The sequence below is a fragment of the Oxyura jamaicensis genome, chromosome 9 (assembly GCF_011077185.1).
Source record: "Oxyura jamaicensis isolate SHBP4307 breed ruddy duck chromosome 9, BPBGC_Ojam_1.0, whole genome shotgun sequence".
NCBI lineage: Eukaryota > Metazoa > Chordata > Aves > Anseriformes > Anatidae > Oxyura > Oxyura jamaicensis.
Genome location: NC_048901.1, coordinates 1,776,831 through 1,794,510, shown reverse-complemented (window position 1 = coordinate 1,794,510; position 17,680 = coordinate 1,776,831). Strand labels below are relative to the sequence as shown.

Here is a 17,680-nt window from a genome sequence, read left to right as displayed (position 1 = left end):
ATTTTATACAAGATAAGATCAAACTGCTAAGACAGAATGATGTAAAACTGAAATGAGCTTTGAACAGGAGACAGCTATAATGGACTAGCGTACAAAGGGGTGCTTTTTGCAAGACCGCCAGAATGAAACAGTTGAATCATAAAAGAGGAATGGAGTTCATGGAAAAAAGTAATCGCCCACATTCAGCTTATATCTCTTACAGGCCTTGGGCTTTTCTGCTACCAAGTTAAAGCTAGCCATAAATTTCTACCTGAACTGCACACTTTTTAAAAATGACTAAGTGTAATTAAACAGGAAGGAGAAATCAAAAAGGCATCAGACCTTTTCTGGTGTGAACTGCTATGCTTTTACAAACTTTGCTTTGAGTAAGCAACAGTGATGATCTTGGACTGCCTTGTCCAAACATCGATATTATCTGTATTTATCTGATTATTTATCTGACATTATCTGATATTGTCTGTATTTCATGGCTTCATTGTCTTGAAACCACAACTACTGTTTTTTTTTTTTTTTTTCTTTCTCTGATTCAACCACATTTATTTTTTTACTGAGCTTTATTCAAGCAAAATTGTCACTGCAGCCATGAAGGCAATTCAGACTTGGCCTAAGTTGTCTGCAAATGCTTTTGCTATTTGAGTTGCACACTCACAGGGCTTTAAATTTCAGAAAAATGTGTCCTTGCCAAGCCTGCTACACAGGCTGGAAAAATGAGTAAGTGACTGCAAACATGCTGGATTCTGAATACCTAAAATGTGGATTTGGCTTTGCAATATGAGAGAACCCAAGTGAAGCAGAGCCAAAAATCACAGATAAGGCCAGCTTTATCAAGTCCACGCTCCTAGGCACAGACAGCTTGGCCCTGGCCGCAACTAGGAATGCGGATCTAAGAAGTCAAGATGATTTTAAGAGGGAAACAACGCAAATCTTTGTAGTCCCCTGACACTTAGTCATATGTTGCTCTGATGGTTTGTTATCATAGAATCTTTTTTTTTTTTCCAATTTCCTGATCACCTTTTCAGCATCAAAATAGAAAATATCTACCAAAGGCATCCCTTTGGGAAGATACATCCCAGCAAAGAACAGAGTTTATCAAAAATGAAATTTAAGGGAAGAGAACACCATTTCTTGCTGAAGCAGCAGTTAAGCCTTTTCCCTGCTTCTTGCTAAATAGTTTTAAAATAGATGTGGGAGAGAGTGTTTATTTGGTTATAGCCTTTTCACTCAAATTCTATACTGTTCCTCTTTCCTGATGCTGGAAGACTTTCACAGAAAAGCAAAGATTTACTATGAGGAGAGGGCACCATTGTAGCAGCTTTGCCAGTGTGTTCCATGGCAACTTTCTAGCCCTCATAGAGCTGGCACCCTACAACTGCTGTTCCTGTTTGTTATTAAAGATATTTCCCAGCTGTTTCTGGTTCACAAAGAGAGGTCTGGTCCTTCGTTGTTATCAACCGTACAGTCACTACAGCAGAAACCACAGGAGGAGGTCACAGTGGGGTGCGTTGTAGTTCGCTGTGACAGGAAGCGCCCGGTCCCAATGAGAGGCTGCAGATACGCCTGTATCAGGTCAGGTCAGAGCCTGTGTATGGACTGAGGCACATATATATTGTTGTGCATGCGTAATAAAAAGTAGATACATGTTTACTCACAGCCATGCACAAAATATTTATCTACAACAGTGCAGTCTAGAAGTACCTCAGGGTTCTGTCCTTTCTTTTGTAACAAGAACAAGGTTCTTCATCCCTTCTCTCCTGGGACAAGTTTTTCTTTTAGGACTTATTTATAGTTCCCTTCAGTAAAGCTTTTGCATTATCTATCTTTCTTCTTCATGAGCTCGTTGCCTCATTCTTATCCTGATCTGTATGGCAGGCAAACATGTTTCACATCCTAATATGCCTTTTTCTGAATATATTATGTGCCTTTGCTGCAACGATTTCAGTGGGGCTGTGACCGTAAGGAGCACAGTACAAGGCTCAGTGCTACTCAGTGTTTACTTCCTTACCTTAGGGTTTCCTGACTATGGGTTTGAACTTTGAATTGCTAAAACTAGTAGGAACTTTCTGTATTAGATTCCATCTGCATTTACTCTGTTTTACATAAAATAACCTGGGTACAGGAATGCCAGCATTTGGAATTTAGATAAACTCAATGTCTTATATTTCTTTTAACAAGCTTATTGAAGCTGCTGTGGCACTTTCCATTTACCAATGGCAATAACACGTGTCAGAGCTCAGAAAGCAAATGAATGTTTAAAGGCATCACTGGGCTGGGCAGCTCTACTGCTTTTCTGCAGTCCAACAGAGCTATTAGAAATTGTTTTACATGAGTTTTGAATAGCCACGGCAAGTGAGAGGAAGCACAGGAAGAGTCCTGATGAGATCCAGAACCACTGTTACCTCAATAATAAGTCAGCATGCAGCTCAAATTGTTAGCAGAATGAAGATCTTTGCTTATTATTCAAAACTTAGGGGTGTTACCCCTTTCATGGGTAAGGAAAGAAGCAACTCTAAGAGCTGGGGTCTTACTGAGGTGCGTATTAGTGCAAATACAGATGGGGGAAAGGATTTTTAAATGGTTTGCTTACTTTGATTGAAACAAACAAAAATTCCACATCATGCCAGCCTGGAAATAATAATCCATTTCTGACTTGCCAATCAGGCAAATTTTAACAAAATTAGAAAGTTTTCACTTAGGAAGAATGGAAATGGAACAAGATTTTTTCACTCCTCTTTTCTTCTCTCTTCCTCTTTTTCTGCAGAAATTGTTTAGTCATGTCATATATGTGTTTAGTCATGTCAGCAGTATAGTCATACCATATATATATCATATAGCTAAATTCACTTATAATTTCATAGTGAGGTGTTTAGCATGACCTTCAACTAAAAGGTTTCACTTGGCCTTAGAAATGACTCCAGGAATTCTACATTTATGACACTATGTATCTGTTCCCCCCTCTCTTCCCTTTCCCTTGTGAGATTTAAAGTCCTTCCTCTTAATTTATAGATTTGGTGTCCAATAAAAGGAATGCTGGTTAAAAGCACGGAATTTCAAAGGATAGAATGGCTCCTTTTCTTAGGAGAGATGGTTAAGGCTACAGTTGTAGAAAGTAGGTCATGCTTGTATCAGTCACAGACCAGGAATGCAAGACACAATTTCCTGAGTGTCCTAGACAATTCTTATTGCCTGAGAGTTTTGTCTTTTCCATCTCTGCATTCCCTGATAAAAGAATTACTCGATCTGTTACACAGGTTGTGAATTATATTGACCGTGCAAGGTCAGCAATTATTTTTACAGTTTAGTTTTAAATTGAAAAAAATACAGAGCACTAATAATGACTTCAGCAATAATAGCAGAAGGCATTCACTTACCCTATGACAATGCAGGAGATGGCAGTTCCCAAAAAGGCATAGGTTAAAATTGATCCTAAGTTACGAAAGAAATGTCTCTGAGGAGGAAAGTTAAAAAAAAAAAAAAAAAAAAAAGTCCTTTGTAATACAGTCAGTAAAAGAACATGAAAACCAAGTTGAAACACTGCATCCAGAAGTGCCATTCCATCCATTCTTTTTCTTGTTATAACCTATACCCCAGATATTAAATGAAACAATATAGGCTACAGAAGTTATTTGGGAGATGCGATTTGATTCATTTTTTGCCTCTTGGAGAGCCATTGAAATTCCCTCTTTTTATATATCTAGCCAAATGCTTCGGGGTCATGACAGAAGTTCACACTGAAAGTATCTGTTGAAAACTGTAACATAACCTTATCCCTGGAGCAAGCTAAGTCCTGATCACGCAGTGCATAAAACACAGATGGGCTGCTGCCTATCTGCAGTCTTTCCAGATTCAGAGTGGCCTCTTCTGGAAACAGCAATGCCCAAGAGTTACAAACTGCAAAATCAAATCTTTGCACAGACACAGACAGAGAGCAGACTGAGGACCACGCATCTTGCAGTTTCCTCCGTTTTTGCCAAGTTCTTGCCATGCAATATAAAGTGACTCTTTTCTCTGCCTCGGGCCTGTTGGATCTACAGAGCAGCAATCACATTCAGCCATTTCTGCAATGTAAGAAAGAGGCACATACCTTCTTTAAACTGTAACCAGCATGAAATATAATGGGTGGCAGCAAAATGTTGAAGAATATGGAAGGATCAAATGTCATCTGCCAGAAAAGACAAAAGAGATAGTAAAGACATATAGAACATTTCATTTGCTAGGATGGGTTTCAATTGTAACTTTTAATAGAATGGAATTATGAGTTTTCTTATACGTATACATGTGTAGTTCCTTACTGCTTATATACGTGGAACACTAGTTGAATGTTTCAAGAAGGAAATCAGTCATGCGTTATTTTATGTGGGAATACATACTAGCAGTGTACCTGTGATATTAAGTACTTGCACTGTGAGACCATCCAATCTGACAGTCCCATGCTTAATTCCTGGTTCTGATGTAGACATCAGTGGTGTGGCTCAATTCCCCACTTAACGAATGACAGTAACAGAAAAGACCTACGCTACCAAAACCAAAGTAGTTTTTCCTTCAAAGCACACCTGTATAGTTACAGACAGAGCTAGCTAATGTTGCTTAATGAGCTACTGGCTGTCAGCTAATACGTACTTTATCAAACTACGACACATGAAAACTGTGCACACCCCGACCATCTTCATAAGGAGATCTTCCTACATAAGGAACCTCCTTATGTGTGTGGGACAGACAGCCTCTGTCTCCCTTTCGTTTGGTAAGGAATGAGATTTTATTTTACTGCCTCCTTCAGCGTAAACCTGGAGGTGCTGCATGGGAACTTGACCACAGGCAAACATGGAGAGCACAGCCTGCAGCACTCACTGGTCCTCACTGAGCTCTCCTGAGCTCACTTGGTGATCACATCTTTTGTGCACCCTCAATATAGTTTCCTACTAAAAATTCTTAAAAGGCAGTATCGCTGCAAGCATACACGATTATCTACAAAAGAAGTCCCCAAATGGTTTCTAATTAATTGTATTCCAAGTTTTTAGTTTTGAAATTTTATGAGTTTTAGCCACTCTTGAAAGTTGCTAAGTAATTTTTGCAGACTCTGAGGCCTCCTCACCTCCCAGAGCTCTATACAGATCATCGGAAATGTTACAGGCATTTGGTAGAAGCTGGAGTTTCATGAATATTGTAAAAAACTACATTTTAATACAGTAATATTTATTTACAGAGCTACAATAAAGATTGTCAAAAGCACACTGAGTCCATTTATCTTTTCTGTGACCTTTACAAAAAGCTCCTTAGGTACTCACAGCACAACCGTGCATCTGTTTGAAAAACAAACAAATAAACAAAACCTAACAAAACCCAACCAAGCAAGCAACCCCCCCTCCCCATATTAACACTGATAGCATCTGTCAGCTATGTGTTGTATAAAGATTAAGGGCTAACTTTGGATGAACACCATGAAAATGTGTATAAAATATCTGCTTTAAGTGAGGTTCACAGCAGGGTGTATTTGTCTTCTACTTTTTAACATTGTTTGTTTTTCCGTTGCAAATAGACTGAGGTCCAATTTAGTTGCAATGCCTCAACAACAGATTTGACAGTTGACTCTTATTCTATCTTGTCCTTAACAAATTTTTGAATTGAAAACAAGGACATGATACAATTTGGTTTTAATATTTAAGGAATAAAAACTGCTTTACAAGCCAAGCAGCAATCTGAACTTCAGGAAAAAATGATGTTTGTACAGTGTGTCAAGGTGAACATTGTGTGAGGAACTGATTTATTGTATTCCTTTATAAAAGTAAAAACTGAGTTTGTTTGCAGATAGTAGCCAAAGTAACTTATTTTTTTTTTTTTTTTTTTTTTTTTTCCCATTCCATTGTAATTATTTTTTCTTTGGAGAATTGTCAAGGCATAAGTTTTTATAGTGTCAGATCATCAGCTGGCATAAAATACCATAAATTCTTTAACCTCAGAGCAACTGTGTCAGTGCATACCAACCACAGAGCTAGCTCATTATTTCCTCTTTCAGTTAGGTGTGGGATCTTCATACTATCTACCAAAAGCTACAGGATGACATATTTAACCTGAATTTCACAGAGTACGTAAACAGGATGAAGAGTTTTTTTGGTAAGAGATCATCTTTCTAAGCATTTTAGCCTAGAGTACGTTCAGCATCGTTTTATCCTCCTTGGAAGAGATACTTAATCTTCTTCATTCTCCTGATGCATTTGTACGTGCATACAGAGAGCACTGATTTATGGTAGTCAGTAGTGAGCTCTGGGATTATCCTTCAGCAAGAAACTAAGAGAACAAGCTACACCTTTAGAAAGCTGCCAGCTGTCCTCCTTTCCTCATCTAGTGTCTTCCTGGCAGAAAGAGGGGATCAATGAATGGTATAAAACCTGGGACCATAAGAACAGCTTTACACTGACGAAGACATCCCCGAAATAGATGGAGACAGACCTTAGAGTAGTAGAAAAAGACTGAAACGCCACAGAAAATAGGAAGCATTTCAGTCACCTTATCTCATTCTTTCTGACTGCCATTGTAAATATTGAAGTGTCATGAAACTGGAAAAGCATCTGGAGTTCACATAAAGTGCATTCTTCACCTAACACTATTTTGTAGATGTGAAACAGATTTTTCTTTTTGTTTCCACAGTGGCCAGAAACAATATATAAAATACCAATTAAAATTTTAAAGTAATGCTAGAATGAGGATGAGTTTAGGCAAGGCAAAAACTTCTTATTTCAGCTGCCGGTACGCTGTTCATATTTGCCTTCAACTTCAGGCATGGAGAGTGACAAAAGACAATGTTCAGTCACTGCACTTCATTTCAAGTAACTTGCAATAAAACAGAATGCCGTTTAAAGCTACGACATTGCTGGAGAAGAAAAAAATATTTGAATAAGCCTCCATACTGTTCACTGTTCAGTCAGCAGCTATATAATATAGCCTTTAAATAATAAACCTTTAAAAGAGACAGAACATAATTAATGCAATGCCTTGCAGCTCCTTTGTTCAGATGAAGTGATATGTTAAGGCTACAGTATATCAGATAAATTATTTAGCTTCAGAAGAGTAAGAGCTGACTACAGAATTACTTCCATCTTCTTACTAACAGATAGCTTGATTTGATAAACAGGAAGTGAGAGCTCAGCATTTTTTTTACCCCTGTTCTGCTAACTTTGAATTATAAAGCTAAAAAAAAAACAAAACAAGCAAAAAAAAACAAAAAAAAAACAACTAGCTGGCCAATAATGTGCTGGCAATTTCAGCTCTGCTAGTAACTTCATGGAAAACAACTGAAAATGAATTTTCTTCACTTCTGAACTACAGTCTCAAATGTTAATTTTGGAACTAATTCAGCAAATATTTTAAAGTATTTTTCCATAGGCATCAGAGATCCTGAATGCATGTTTTACTACTCAAAGCTGTGCTCTAAAGGATATGTATTTGTACGTTATGGGACAGTCCGTTATTTCTCATAAATGCACTTAATAATCTTTTCCACTGCAGTCAAAAGGGAATTGCAGGTGTACAAAAGCCAGAGCATGGTGTGATCGTGTTTTCTGTTTTGTATATCAGTGCTTTTGCCACAGGCAGGAAGGCTGCCAGGCATTGTTTTTGTCTCCTAAATACTGTTGAATCCCTCCCTCTTTCCTTTCTTACATATTTTCTTTTTACAGGGGCACTTACCAGTTAATTTTAAAGGGAAAAGGAGTGAAAATCCTAGCAGGCTGAGACCTTTCCTGTCATATAGAGAATTCCACAATTCACAGTGGAGAATTTTAAGAATCTTCCAGCAAACTGGAAACAGGATTGGGCAATCCCTGTAACTGCAACAGGGACTTTTGTGTGAGCTAGTCCTCCTCCTTGCTCCTAACACAAACTTGATTCAGTGTATCATGTCTGATGAAGATGTTCAAATGTAAAGATTAGTGCACATGCTTTGGGAACTAAACACACGCTTAGACTAAGGCAAACCAACTGCAACCTCCTAGCAGGAAAAAGGATGAAGACTCAGCAAGATCTGTCTAGTGTGACTACCACTGTGCTTTCCTGTCTCCACCCACCACAGCTCTCCTAGCCCTGAATGCCTAGCTTGCTCCGAGAAGGGCAAGAGTCTAGTAGTGACTGCAGGCAGGCCCACAATGGTCCTTCATTAGCAAGGAATTCCAGCAGATGGTTAAATCCAAATCCTGCTGAGATGCCCAGTGTATATTCTAAGCATACTTAAAAAAAAAAAAAGTATAATGATAATGGTATTATAACATTCTGATAACAGAATATATTTTACTATAGTAGATAAACAATGATACTTGTTAAAAAGCAAAATTATATATAAATAATGTTTTGTAATATTGTAAAAGCGCCACTAAGGGCTTAGAACCTACATGTGGATCTATGATACCTTTGAGCTTAAAATCTGGATTTTAAAAAGCCCCTCTGCTCTCCCGAGTTCTTTAAGTTGCTGTCATTTTTAATAGAGTGACAGTCACAGGAAGCAAATATTGCAAGGGTGAGAAATAATATAATAAATAAGTAAAATATTCTAATTGTCACATATTGGAAAACAGAAAAGGCCACAACATTGTCAGGGACTCTAAACATTCTCCCACACTTCGCTTTTTTCATCCAGCCTGACTTGCTGCAACACTGTCTCCACAAGCTAGGGGATAGCCAGTGAAATCCCTACCGACACCGACTACGGTGTTGCACGAATGTGTCAGAACATTGTAATGCATTTATGCATTAGCAGAAAAACCAAACACCGATCTACAGACATGTAATGTTTACAAATTCAAATCTGTAGAGAGTAAACCTCCTCTGCTTATACTGCCAGAGCCAGCCATTCTTAGGACAGCAGACCAAGATTTCAGTGGGGTTTATGAAGCTGTGGTGGCAACGAACCCAAGGTAACGGCTGTGTCTGCTCCCCCTGAACTCAGTGTCTGCAGGAGGTGGGACCATTCAGACAGTTGTTCTGCAAACATACAGCCAGTTGTGAGGTTTCTACTGGGACTTATTTCCTTTTCTGTTCTCCTTCACTTTCACTTCTCACCTTAGATTCAAAATAGCCTGTGTCTCTGTCACATTTTAGCTTGAAACTTGTTTTTCTTTCTTGAGGATGTAAATAAAAGAAATATCTTACACAGTTTAGAATAAGAATAAGATATTTTTTACCTTTTGAAGCATTGCATTGCCTTGGTGACCATTGATATTGTGATGGCTGATCTCTCTTTTGTATTGGTATTCATAGACCTGATTAGTTATATTGATAAGTAGGGTGGATGGCCCAGATTCCAGCTTTTCACATTCATAAACAGTTCCGCTTTCAACATCTGATGCTTTTGTTGCATATCGTATAAGTAATCCCATTACAAGGCCTGGAAAGTAAAAAACAAAAACAAAACCAAGAGATTCAGGTACCTTTGTGTATCTGATGTTGCACAATTACTGACTTGGAAAAAAATGAACTTCCCTGCTCTTGCTCTGCTAAAGCCAGGACACCACTTTCTCAGTGTTTCTACCTTCACAGAGGTACATTTCACTCAGTACTTCACGGAGGACCAGGACATTTCTTCCAAAGCAGTCAGTTCATTAGAATAGCGATGTTGTTTTGCCACGTGCTCAGTTATACTCCTGTTTTTGTGATCCAGTTGCTGGAATCATTCTGGTACAGTTATTAACTGAGTTGTTAAACTGTGTTTTTGATAGATATTTAGAGAAAGGGGATGGCTGCATATCTGAAGTGCCGTGCTGAGCATACAAAAATCAGCTGGTGCTGATTTTACACACTTCATTCGGGGGTGGAGGGGTGGGTGGGCTCTGAAGCCTTATCCTCAGGGTCAGCCTGCTTTCTGTAGAAGACTGTATTTATGAGACTGTATAAACATGGAGAATACAACAGAAGGAAGGAAAATTAAGTTTAGGATTAATTGGTTTATCTAAAATGTAGGACTCATATCTAAGATAGACATTTAGGCTGCTAATACAGTTAATAGTTATTACTTCTGCAATTGCCCTCTGAAGGTGCGATTCTTCCTCTCTCAGCTCTAGTGGGAGTTTGAGTGATTACTTTAGGAGAGGTAACTAATATTTAGTTAGGTAACGTTACTGGAGATGATTTCCACCCTCAGAGACTTGGATGTTGTTTCAAATTTAATTTCCACGCTTCCTGCATGTCCTTGGTGCTTTAAGTGCCACGTACAGGAACAGCTTTGCCGTTATTAATTATGAACACATTCATAAAATGCTAAGAATACTCGGATGAAATATTTATGGAAGCCATCTAGATGGATATACTTACTATTGAAAAATAAGAAATGAATTAAAGTACAGAAAATAGCCCATAGGAATCTGAAAGACAAATTTTATCGATTAATCAGATGCCATGGATGATGAAAGTGACCATGGACACCCGGACAGGTAAATGTCTTTGTTATTTTCACATTTTGCACTGCCAGAGACCCCAGAACTGCCAATTTCTAGCAATGATGTAACACAAGCTTGTAGCTTCCTGGATTGATGCTACAACAGAGTAACAGCTGCATTGCCTCTTTAGTAGGCTCATGAATCTTCTTTAGTATGGCTGGTTGCTTTATATGGTACAGGATTTAGATAAGTAGAAGAAGACTACTTTCTGAAGTTACACAGCATTTGTGCAGTAGATCAGATAACAAATCTAGCTGTAGTAAAACACAGAATTCTTCAAAACTTTTTGGGAAAGCACTTATGAGAAAAGGGAAGCAAGCACTGCATGTACGTCAGTGAAATATGATTTCTACAGTGGTCAGTTCCAGATGTCCAAAATCATGACTGAGAACCGAGGAAAGCATTAATTAGTTAAAACAGTCAGGGTTTTCGTCTTATTTTTATTAGTTTTCCTCTTGGAAAAAACACATTTTATTTTCAAATTCAATTTCAAACACATTAAAAACTCCTCTTTGTTTGATACTTGGACAAGACTTGATGTTTCCACCTCATTCTCTGGAATGGAAAACTTATTTTTTCCTTTATCACTTCTGCACCTGTCACTCTGTCTTAAACTATAGTCTCAGTTCGAATCCTGTCATCAGGTATTATAAACTACTATTTTCTGCAGCATTTTGAGATTCCTAGTATGTTCATAGCACATAGTATGAACCAAATTTGGTTTCATGATTTAAAAAATGAAAATAAATGTTCTCAGTAATAGTAACATAATTGCATTAAATTGCTCAAGGGAAAATTAATTCAAACTTCAGTGTCAAGTTCAGACTAGGAGGGAAGAAGGACTGCTCTTATTTTGTATTCTGAGAAGATGTGATATCTTCAGCAGCAGTCTCAAGCTACCTCTGCAGGAATTTTCTGGAATTGAAACAAATGCAAATATTGTTGATCATAATCCTGCAACATAGCCCTTGAGTATACATAAATCTATTTGCAGAAAAGGAATATTTTAAAAATATGATAACTGTAGCTGTAGAGAAATAAGGATCAACACGGACTGAGAATTACAACCAGAATTCAAATCTGCCTTTGGATTTTCTTCTACAGCTTTACTTCTTCTTTTCAGATGGAGTTCAGATTTAGATAATTTACTGAAGCACCAAAATAATGAAGTGATAATGAAGAACACAGAAATCGCGAGAGTCTTCACCAGCATACATGTATTGGAGAAATAACATTAGAGCAGATTCTAATGATCAATATTCTTAGGGTATCAGTGGGGCTCTGAGGTGCTTTTAGCTCTCAAGGGTATTCTATCATGTCTTAGATTTGAACAAAATGTGGATGGGATCCGTAATGATGGGTCAACTCAGAATATTCTCGAGTGCTCTGTGGAAAGTTCAAACAAAGGCAATTGCTGTATCACTACGTTATGCTGCAGGAGTCAATACAAGTGGTGAGACAGCATTCTTCCTTCGGTAATAGGAAATGTGCCAAGGACTCTCTATACAAACCCTGATGAATTAAAAATCTGTGAAGAGTGTATTTAATATTTTAGTAGGTACATCATTTATGGAATGGACTTGCTGCTTTAAATCATTACATAAGGCTTCTCTACTTCACCCTCCAAATTGAAATCATGCTTTTGTAATATATATTCTAAGACTCTTTCTTGTTTATTTAAGAAGAAAATGGGGAAATATCATGGTAAATATTTTTAATGCATTTACTGTGCAAAAAAAAAAAAAAAAAGTAATTTCTAATTTCCTTGCAACCAGTGTTTCATGGTAGAGGACTTAAACACAAAAATTTCCCACAAAGCTCTATGGACCTAATATGTAACAAACATCCTGTCTGTAGAATATAATAGCAGCTCACTCAGTTTCACACTGGCACATAGAAAGCCTAACTTTACCATGTAAGTCTAGGACTTGAGCAGTTAGAACTTCCTGAAGATGAATCAGGAATGATACCACATCAGTAACCTGACATCACAAGTAGGCGTTATACTACTGTACTGATTAGCATGAATAAAAAATTTCAAATAGTATTATGTGAATTAAGGATTTAGGTCATTGTAAATGAAAACCCTCAGGCAAGGCTAAATTTGAGTGTAATATCACAGAGAATACATATTTTGTATTGTAGGAGCCCAAATTCCATTATAAATGTTTTCATCTCGGTTACCCTTTATTTAAGTCACTTCCCTTCAAAATTAGTATTTCATTTAATTGTTTAGTACTTCATTTAATTGTTAATTAAATGTCTTCATTTAATTGTTTCAAGCACATGTATTTAATACTGGATTGAGACAACACAGGGTGTAACTTACATTTCAGTAAAAAAAGCAAAACCAAAAAAACTGAATTGTCCTTTGCAGTGAGATCTCCTTGCTGCAAAATCTAACTCTGAGTTAGACGTGAATTGTTTCAAATGGAAGTTGCAGTTTTTTCCCCACCTTCTCTAGTGAAAGCAGAATAAGATCTGTAATCGGAGAGGAGTATGAGAAGGGATTTCTTAAGTCACCCATACCAAACTCTTGAGCTAAACAAGACTGTTATTTTTTCCCAGGATTTTATCTGGGCAGCTATAAGATGCCTTTCTTTAAATTAGGACATTCAGGGAATCCTCAGCAGAGGCTGGGTAAGGCTCACTCAGCCTTCCCGTTGCATACCTGTCAGGAGTTGAACGGGGAGTGCGAACGGTAGACCTCCAATCCCTGCCCTCTAATCCTCTTAAAACTTCAGGAGGTAGCTCTAAGCCTTCTAACATTAAGTCATTTCTCTCTCTTGAGCATTGTAATGACCATGTTCTGCCATTTACCCTTTTTTGTTTGTTTTCCGTTTGGTCTCATCAGCTGGTCCTATGGAGCACAGCTCTGAAGGCAGGTACAACTCCAGTCAGCCTCACCTTCACCCTGTGTTTCCTGGGGCTGAGAACATACCAAGCTGAGAACAGTTCTTAACTGATTTTGTTGAGGAGCCTAGCAGATAAACACCACAGATCCTGTTGGTGGGATGGTTTTTGGTTTTTAGATTTTTAGTTTAATTCTGGCTGCCTATTTGCAGGAGTTTTTTTAACTTAATCGCATGTATCTGGTAACACCTGCACCTCCACCCTGATACCTAAGTTCTGAGGTAGATCAGAAAGTTGGATTTATTTTAATTTATTATTATTATTATTATTCATTGAACTAGCTCTGGGCTATTCCCCTCTACTGCAGAGGGCTGTGACTTAAGTGTTATGTGGGGAAGATGGGCACCTGACATGGTTCATGAAGTATCTAAAGAAATCCATCACTACTGGAGTTGACTAATAGGCTTTAGAGATGCCCGTCCAGTTTATTTAGAAGCCTTGTTTTGTTCTGTGCATACATTTCCAATTTGTCTGAGAAAGTGCTTACTCTTCAGGATTACAGTAAAACATCTAAATATGTAAATTTCGCTCTTTCCTTTCAGGATAGCGCAAAACTCTCACCTGCCTCCTTGATATACAGAAACCAGAAAGGAAGCTGAGCCAGCTCCTTGGGGTCTGTTTGTCAAAGCAAGCAGAGAAACTTGTTCTCCGTGATACTGAAAAACAAAGGGATGAATGAATAAACAGGTAGGTCTGGTTTTTGAGGTTGTTGTTTTTGTTGTTTTTTTTTTTTTTTTTTTTTTTTTTTTTTCTTTGTGTGAGTAACTGACTTTTCAATTTGGTGCTGAAACAAAACAACTGGAGTGTGTAAATAATTTCAAGCTAAACACCTTGAAATATATATATACTAATATATTGATATACATGACATTTCTGTTGAAATAGTGTTTAAGTTTAAACTAAATGTGGACTTTTTTGGGGGGAGGGGAAACTACAGAAAGATTATTAATGTAAATATGGCTATATTTAGTGTAGAAACATTGCCTTGATTTAAAAAAAAAATCAATACCTTTCAATTTTTAAAGTTTCTAAATGGATTATTTTCAAGTATGGATTTTTTTTTAGTTGAAACTCTTTAGCCAAAAGCTACATTTTCCTTAGAAGCTTATGCAGAGGAAAAGAATAAAATTCTTTAAACAGAACTTTCTATCAGGATGTTCTTAGTGTCCAGTTTGTCTGTTCAGCACTTTGCAATAAATTTAAAACATCTTCCTGTTTTTGTATTCCTATGCTTTCTTCCTGATTTTCCTTCTTCACTCTCCCCATGCCTTCCACTGCTATACCCCTGACAGAATCCTGCCTCGGTAAGTACACTGACCCATCTATCATTCTGTGGGACTCACTCTGCAAATAAGTGGCTACGTTCTCCTGTCACTTGAAGGAAAATTTATAAGCTGCTTGTACTGCCATTCATGTATCTAGGAAATAGCTCCACGGGCTGGAGTAAAGCAAATATATTTCAAATATATTTATTTATGAAACAAGTATAAAAGAGAATTCTTCTCATAATGAAGACCCCCTTCCCCCCCCCCCCCAAAACAAACAAACAAACAAACAAAAAAACCCTATGTGAAGCAGGAGAAAAACAGTTGTACCAAGGTCATTCAGGCTTAACTACGCTGTGAGTGAAGGCAGGGTTTACCTGACTGCCAGTGCCAGTACTTGGTCCCCTGTAGATTTCCTGAACTGATTTTTCTCCTGGAGTTGCTGCCAGTTGATCTAACACCTCTGTCACAACCTCTGAAGTTCTGCTTTCTTTTTGTTATCACTTTTTCACGATGCTAAAGATACCCAAACCTGTATTCAAAATTCTAAAGGACAGAAGGGACATCACCAGCTCTTCAGATCCTATGAACAAGCATTTTTTTCCTGTTTGAATGCTGCCATAAATAATGCAAGTCTAAATAGATTGTTTATTTGCAACCATGAGGAATGTTTCCTTTGTTCATGCACATTTTAATAATTCAAAAGCTCTGTCCTGATGGAGCACTGGTCTCTTAACTGATCAAAAGAATATCATGAGCTGGTATCTTCGTGATGGGCAGATTATGTTCTGGGCAGGCAGCAAAACGGAACCAGAGCAAACAGTAAAGTGGAAAAAGATAACTAAATCTCTAAATAAATTTGTCTAATGTTGTATTCCCCCATATTTCATGTCTTTTATGGTATGCCTTTGTCTAAATTTTCAGCAATTGTCATCAGTTGCACATGGGAAAGCATACCATAGTAGGGGAAGCTATTATAGAAGTCACCCATGCATGCAATTAGACCAATACTGTCGTAACTTATAAGTTGATCACAATGAAAATATTGCATGGTATCTTATGTTTTTCCTTCTGACAGATTTTAAGAGAAATGCAACAAGTAAATGTTGTCTTGGTGGTGCTAGGTCAGCCTGTAACTGATAAAAACTGTTAAACAGCAATCTGTGTGATGCCTGACAATGAAAACTATTGCATCTAAGTATCATGTAATGAATCTCACTCTCAGCTGTTCCAATGGAAGTGTGTTTTCTATGTATGCCAGACTTCAAGATTAGAAAAAGCCTCCCATGACTTCAAAATAAAGGCAGGGCAGTTGAGAATTAAGAAAACCCACTGCCTTTCCCACCCAGATTTTAGGGGCTCAGTGACTGGCTTAATACAAGTTTCTTGCTTTCCCTCAGAGTACCAAGTCACTTGTGAAGACATTAAGTGAAATGAGATGAAATGGCCTGTGTTCTTGAAATGTTTAAATATTGTTCATTTATGAATGGTTTGAAAGGAATAAAAGGAAGACTGTGATCTTTAGCTGTAATAATCTTATGGAACTGAGATTATCTTGAAATGCTTCATATAGGAGGAGCAAATAAAGTTTGCCTCTAAATATAGGGGACAGTTGTCTTCTCTGTTGCAGGCTTGCAGATGAACTTCAACAGAAGTGTTGTGTGTCCTGTGACATGATAAATATTCTTCAGAATATGCACCCTTAGCAGAACTAGTTTGGATATGACACTGCTACAGTAGATGAGGTACATAGAACAGAACAGTCAAAACAGCCTGGGATTAAGCTGTATAATGACTAATATTTTGACTATATCATACACACACCATATGTGTTTTATAGTTACAGAAATAGTAATCACACACTTGAGGAAACATGAAATGATGGCAAGAGAGAATGACCAGGTAAGTCATTGTACACTGAAGTGTGTACCATTAAACCAGTGAGTACACCCTGTCGGTGGGCAGTGCAGAAGGTTCTGCGTGAAAGTGATACACAATATTGCCAAACAGCACAAAAGAAGGTTAGAACTGGACAGGCAAACTGAAATTACAGTACAATGATAACAGTCAGAGAAGACTTGAGGCATTCTTCGTAGCCTGCTTTTCAAAGGCACAGCAGAAAAAAACACAGAAGTATCAAAATAGTTTAAGTGTTATTAGATAACATGGGTGTATTCACAAAGCTCCCTAGTCTATAACCTTTGAATCTTATGCAACATAGGCACACTAAACTTCTTTCACTGTGGCTATTTTACTTGTAAATTTCCTACTTCACCAAGTGTCATTCAGTGGCTGTCTGCCCATACAGGAACATAACGTGAACAGGGTGAGGATACACAGCTCCTGTTAGTCACACCCTTACCAAGCCAACCTGTAGCGACTTTAAAAGATGAGGTGTTACATTACGTTTTACTGCCCAGTTAGGGGGCTGATGACACTTCATTATGTTTTCTGAGCTTTGTCAGCACTTGATTTGAAGTGCCTGATCATAAATATGCAGCTAGCCCCATGTTAAACTGGCGCTTGAATTTATACTCACCATAAACCATAGCTCCTCCAGTTTCATGCAGAAAGCGGAATCGATGGTTTTTAAACAACCAAATCGTTAATATGGTAAGAATGAGCAGAAAGTTAAAGACTAGCAACTCCACGGCTCCCTGGTGATAAAACTGATCTTCATCTTTCACTGCTGCATATTTTTTCAACTTCTCCATTTCATTCCCTTTATGAAGAACGCAAAATAAAAGAAAAAAAAATCACAGAGGAAGGAAGGTGTTATCACCTTCAGTACAAAAAAAAAAAAAAGGTCCGGACGCTACAGAAATTCACAGCAAGCACATCTGCTTGACTTGCAGCCCGAGGGTGAAGTGCCCCAGCTCCGAATTTAGCTGGATTCTAGTTACAGCTTCCTGTTTCTGTCTTAAAGCCGCCCGGTCTCATTTCTAGCATTACAGTTGCATCGCTGGACTGTGCTTGCTCTGGCTCTAGATGCACAAATGGTCTCCAAGGCTTAGACTCTGCCAGTTTCTCAAATCTTGTAACATTTAGGCTGTGTTCATAAAGCTTGTTCCTGTAACGCAATCT

The 17,680-nt window shown here is 37.9% G+C and overlaps 1 protein-coding gene across 7 annotated transcripts in view; it reads right to left on the bottom strand.

Moving 5' to 3' along the window:
* Positions 1-17,480, bottom strand: part of SLC9A9 (solute carrier family 9 member A9) — a 228,530-nt gene extending 211,050 nt beyond the window's left edge. For 5 of the 7 annotated variants that reach the window (XM_035335056.1, XM_035335058.1, XM_035335059.1 and 2 more), the window contains exons 1-4: positions 17,136-17,480; positions 9,168-9,370; positions 4,082-4,159; positions 3,369-3,445 (exon numbers count right to left, since the gene is read on the bottom strand). In XM_035335056.1, coding sequence (XP_035190947.1) covers positions 3,369-3,445; positions 4,082-4,159; positions 9,168-9,370; positions 17,136-17,310 — 533 coding nt within the window. In that variant the 5' untranslated portion in view covers positions 17,311-17,480. The remainder of the gene's footprint in view (positions 1-3,368; positions 3,446-4,081; positions 4,160-9,167; positions 9,371-17,135) is intronic. The other 2 variants (XM_035335054.1, XM_035335055.1) reach the window with 1 other exon arrangement.
* Positions 17,481-17,680: the final 200 nt, after the last annotated feature.